This window comes from Scylla paramamosain, chromosome 7 (genome assembly GCF_035594125.1).
Source record: "Scylla paramamosain isolate STU-SP2022 chromosome 7, ASM3559412v1, whole genome shotgun sequence".
Classification (NCBI taxonomy): domain Eukaryota; kingdom Metazoa; phylum Arthropoda; class Malacostraca; order Decapoda; family Portunidae; genus Scylla; species Scylla paramamosain.
The window spans coordinates 19,342,440-19,348,227 of NC_087157.1; the positions used below are offsets into that span (position 1 = coordinate 19,342,440).

Consider the following 5,788-nt stretch of genomic DNA (forward strand, 5'->3'; position numbering starts at 1 on the left):
TGTTTTTCATTTTTTTTTTTACGTTTAGGTATCTATCAATGGGAAAACACTCAAAATACACGTTTTTTGGTAATGTTATTATATTTCTCCATATAGAGCGCTATTCACGCAATTTTGCTATTTGGGAACTAAAGAGCTCAAAAATAATAATTATACACGCTTCTCATAATGTCCTTTCTTTCCCTTATACAGTGGTCTGCATGCATTTTTGCGGTTTGGTACCTAACGAGCACAAACTATCTTACAGTACACGTTATTGGAAACCTTATTCGGTTTCCTGAAATCACGTGCTTTAGATTCATTTTAGTGTTTTGGTACCTAACAAGGCGAAAAACACTCAAAATACACGTTTTCGGTAATGTTGTTGTGTGTTTCCATACAGTGTTTTTCAGGGGTTTTAGTGTTTTGATACCTATGAAGCATTATACACGTTTCTGGTAATATCGTTTCGCTTCCCCATGTAGAGTACTTACCATACATTTTGACGTTTTTGTATGTAATAAGCTAGAAAACAATCAAATTTACGGTTTGGTAATGTTTGCCCATATAAGGAGTTTTGCATATGTTTCAGCGTTTTGGTATGGAAGAACCTTATAACAATGAAATACACGTTTTTTTTTTTTTTTGGTAATATATATTTTTTTTTTTTTTGTATTCCCAAATATGATGCTTTCATTGCTTTTTAACATTTTAGTTCCTAACACACTGAAAAACATTCAAAGACACTTTTCTTGTAATGTTTAGTACCAAACAGTGCGATAAACCCTCAGAAATACATGTTTTTATTGTTTTTTTTCTGTTTCTCCATATAGAGTGCTTTATACGTGTTTTTTTGCGTTTTGGTAACTAAGAAGCTCGAAAACGGTCATATTACACGTTTCTGGTAATGTTTTTTTCCACATGATTTTTACCGTTTTGATAACTGACACTCACAGATACTTAAAAAAGAAGGCAAAACGCAGTTTATTTAAACCAAATAGCATTACTAAAAACGTATATTTTCATTGTTTTGAGCTTGTTACGTACAAAAATTCTAAAATGAATGAAAAATAATCTGTTTCGGAAATGAATCGATATTAAAAGAAATATGTATTATAAATGTTCCTGAGCTTCTAACGTACCAAATGGTTAAAACGCGTAAATCACATTCTATATTGATAAACAGAAAATTACCGAAAACGTTTGTTTTGAGTGTATTTTACTTTGTTAGGTACCAAAACGCCAAAATATATACAAAGCACCTAATAAGGGAAAACGAGAAGACATTACGAGACACGTGTATTAAGTTTTGACAAAATAACATGACCAGAAACGTGTCGTTTGAGTATTTTTGAGCGAGTTAGGCACCAAAACATTAAAAAGCATGGAAACCACTCTATATTAACATATAAAGTGGTTTCCATGCTTTTTTAACACAACAATACCAAAAACATTTCTTTGGAGTGTTTAGGAACTTCTTACGTACCAAAATACTGAAACACATGAAAAACATTCTAATGGAGAAACAGAATAACATTTCCAAAAATGTACATTTTTAGTATTTTTATCTTTTTAGAAAAAGAAACGTCAAAATGCATGAAAAGCACCATACTCGTATATGATGAAACAAAATGATATTATCAGAAACGTGTACTATGAGTGTTTCTTTTTAGATTCTTAAGTAACAAAATGCTAAAACTCGAGTATAGTATTTTATATGGAGAAACAGATCAATACATAAATCGTGTATTTTTGAGAGTATTTCACATTGTCAGTAATCAAAACGCCAAAATGCAAGGAAAGCACTCTATATTGTGAAATAAAAAACAGAAACGTGTGTTTTGATTGTTTTTGAGAATATTAGGCACGAAAACGTTACAAAGCATAAAAAGCATCCTAAATGGGAATGCAATTCAAGATTAACAAAAACGTATCTTATATGTTTTTTACATTTTTTTTTCCCCAACCAAAATGGTCAAATGCATGCAAAACATCCTTTATGGGCAAACGGAATAACATTACCGAAATCATGGATTGTGAGTGTTTTTTTTTCTTATTTCTTAAACAGAAAAACGCCAAAATACATGAAAAGTACCTTATATTATATCAAGAAACGAAATGATATTACGAGAAACGTGTATAAAGAGTGTTTCTGAGTTTCATCGTACCAAAACACTAAAACGCCTTAGAAAAAATAAATAAATAAATTATTATATATATATATATATATATATATATATATATATATATATATATATATATATATATATATATATATATATATATATATATATATATATATATATATATATATATATATATATATATATATATGTTACAGTCAAACTGTGAAATCAGTCATTTCGTGAAATGACTGAAATTCTTAGTCATTACATGTATTGCCTGTGGAGGCCAGTCAGTTCACGAAATGACTGAAAATTATAGCCATTTCATGAAATGACTAAATTTTTTGCCCAGCTATTTCGCGAAATGACTAAAGAAATTTAGTAGAAATTCAGGATTATCTACATAATTTGTTTTTATTCAAATACAGTATAGTTTAAAAGCATGTTAAAATACAGTATATTTTAAAAGCATGTTAAAGTTCATAAAAAAATCACAAATTACAAAAGTACAACTGTAGTTCAAAAATAAATCACTTAAACAATAGAATTACATATGACAACACAATTACTCATTCATGCTACTTGTTTGTACAATTAAGGCTGTTATGACATCTACTATTGCAAAGCTGTTTAGATTTGAAACATTTACATCGGTTTGATTGGCATTTTTTTGTGACCATTACAAGAACACTAACAAAACCTTGTCCTCCATTGACAGATTCTTTGATAACGGCCTCTCGGAGAGAAATTTCTGTATCACTGTTAATGTCGCCCTTTCTCAGTAATCTTTCAGGACAAATGTCAAATTGATTCCTTGAATAGCTTCCTTTTAGAACACCACTTTTGGTAGCTACTTTGTACTGATCGTTTATGCTCCTACTCACTATAACTCCTAAGATGTTCCTTGGGTCTCCACGACCTCGATCAACTAAAGGAATGGGAAGAGCAACGTTGTCTCCTATCTCACCTGCTTTTAACTCTATTCGACTTCTCTTCACCATACGCTCCGCTTGTTGTTTCTGGAATTCACTGGCAGCTATACGTTGGGAGTTGATGCTGTGTTGCAGTTGATCAAGATCAGGGTGATGAGGGGATACAGGTTTATGTTCTTCTTCTTGTTCTTGCCCATGTACTTGTTCTGGTTCACTGGCAGCTATACGTTGGGAGTTGACATCAATTTCTTGCTCATCCTCGTTAATTTCGGCTGCGACTGGTTCTTGGTCTGTACTTTCTGTTTCAGGATTGTTGGTATCAGTTTCTCTTTCTTGAAGCAAGGTTACAAGGTCTTGTTCAGACTGCAGGGAACTGATGATTTCTTGTGGAAGTGATGTTGATGTCAGTCCGACTCTGGCATTCACACCATACATTGCAGCATATGGACTTCTCTTGATCCCTACGTGATAGGCAGAATTCTTGGAGAATTGAACAAATTTTATGCCCGTTGCCCAGTCCGTTGAGTTATTGTCAGCCATCCAAGCAACAAGCATGTCCTTTATGTCACCATTTGCTCTCTCCACAGAGCCTTGACTCTGTGGGTGTCTTGGCTTACCATGAACGATGGATAATTCAGGCCACATGGAACACAGTTCAGTAATGATCTGAGCAGTAAACTCAGAACCATTGTCTGATTGAAGAACTACAGGAGCCCCCAAGAGAAGAAAAATATCAGCTAGTTGGAATGCTACTTCAGCTGCACGCTTTGATTTGAGTGGACGCAGAACGCAAAACTTTGTTAAGTGGTCTTGGTAAACCATAATCCATTTGTAAGTTCTACACGACATAGACTGCATGTCAATAAGATCTACCTGCCCACGTGATGAAAATTCACTACTCAGAATAGGTTTAACCACAACTCCCTTTGTCATTGGTCGCTTTCTCTTTTTCTGGCATTCCTGACACAACGATTTGAATAGTTCAACTGTATCCCGCTGAATATTGGCGTATTTCACTTGGAGTTCTTTAGTCATTCTATCTCGACCACCGTGTCCAGTTGCAACAAGGGCCCTCTTAACAATGTCATAAGTGTCTTCAATGGAGACATAGTACACCGGTGTTTCATCTGGGGTTTGTCGTTTCTTGATAAGTTTCTCAACATCACCACACTGTAGCACTTCATATTTACTCAGAAGGTAGTATTGATGGCGACTCTTAGTGTTCTTCCTTTCACTAGTTGTACGAATGTCCTCAATAATTTGGAAATATTCTTCTTTCGGAATGAGATATTTGCGACACTTCTCATACCTAGAATATAATTCTTCACGAAATTTTAACTCTATGCTTTCAGACATCTTGTGAAGGAACTGGCTTCAACTGGAATCAGCAAAGAGACTCGGAGCTGAGTGTTTAGTGTGTGCTCTCAATGTGGCTGAGCTGAACTGACTGATTAGTATTGGTGGTGTATCACTGTCAATGACGTCATGGCTGTCAATGGACGTCAAACCGCTAGTTCACATCGTCAAACCACTAGTTCACATTTTGTCTAATTCAAAACAGCCATATAGTGTAACAAGCATGACAATAATTCAGTCGTTTCATGAAATGGCTATAATTTTCAGTCATTTCGTGAACTGACTGGCCTCCACAGGCAATGCATGTAATGACTAAGAATTTCAGTCATTTCACGAAATGACTGATTTCACAGTTTGACTGTAACATATATATATATATATATATATATATATATATATATATATATATATATATATATATATATATATATATATATATATATATATATATATATATATATATATATATATATATATATACGGAGAAACAGAATATTACCCAAAACGGGGGTTTGGGTGTTTTTTTTTTTTTTCTTTTTTCACTTCATGAAGTAACAAAATGCCAAAATGCATACAAAACAAGTGAGTGATTTGAAGAAGCAGAAAAAATGTTCCTAAAAACGTGTGTTATAGATGAGTTTCAGCTCGTTACGTAATAAAACACCAAAATGTATGCAAACCACTCTATATGGAGAAACGAAAAGACATTATGAGAGTACGAGCATAATGACTATTTTTTTTTTTAGGTACCAAAACACTAAAACGCATGAATATCACTCTATATTGAAAAGAAGAACATTACAAAAAAGGTGTTTTTTTTTTTAACTTGTTAATTACCACAACGTTATAAACCATGCGAAGCATTCCATAAAATGAAACAAAGCGGCATTACCAGAAATGTGTCTTTTAGTGTTTTTGAGCTTCTTATGTACAAAAACGCAAAAATGCATGCAAACAACCCTATATAAGAAATAAATCGATATTATAAGAAAGATGTGTTTTAAGTGTTTCTTAGATTCTTTGGTAACAAAACGCTAAAACGCGTGATTAAGTTATCTCTATTTAATAGGGAGAAACAGGAAAAAATTTCCTGAAACTACTTTTTTTTGGGGGGGCGGGGTACCAAAACAGGAAATGCATGCAAAGTACCCAATAAGAGAAAACAAAAAAGACATTACGAAAAACGTGTATTATGAGTGCTTTGTATCTTTTTAGGTACCAAAACTATAAAACGCGTGAATAGCACTTTATATGGAGAAACAGAATAACATCATCAAAAACATTTATTTTGAGTTTTTTTCAGATTGTTAGATACTAAAATGTAAAAAATCAATGGAAAGCACTGTATAGGTGAAACGAAATAACATTACCAAAAACGTGTCTTTTGAATGTCTT

The 5,788-nt window shown here is 33.0% G+C and overlaps 1 protein-coding gene across 1 annotated transcript in view; it reads right to left on the minus strand.

Moving 5' to 3' along the window:
* Positions 1 to 2,596: 2,596 nt before the first annotated feature.
* Positions 2,597 to 5,788, minus strand: part of LOC135101775 (KRAB-A domain-containing protein 2-like) — a 3,560-nt gene continuing 368 nt past the window's right edge. The window contains exons 2-3 of the mRNA XM_064006067.1: positions 2,801 to 4,346; positions 2,597 to 2,617 (exon numbers count right to left, since the gene is read on the minus strand). Coding sequence (XP_063862137.1) covers positions 2,597 to 2,617; positions 2,801 to 4,346 — 1,567 coding nt within the window. The remainder of the gene's footprint in view (positions 2,618 to 2,800; positions 4,347 to 5,788) is intronic.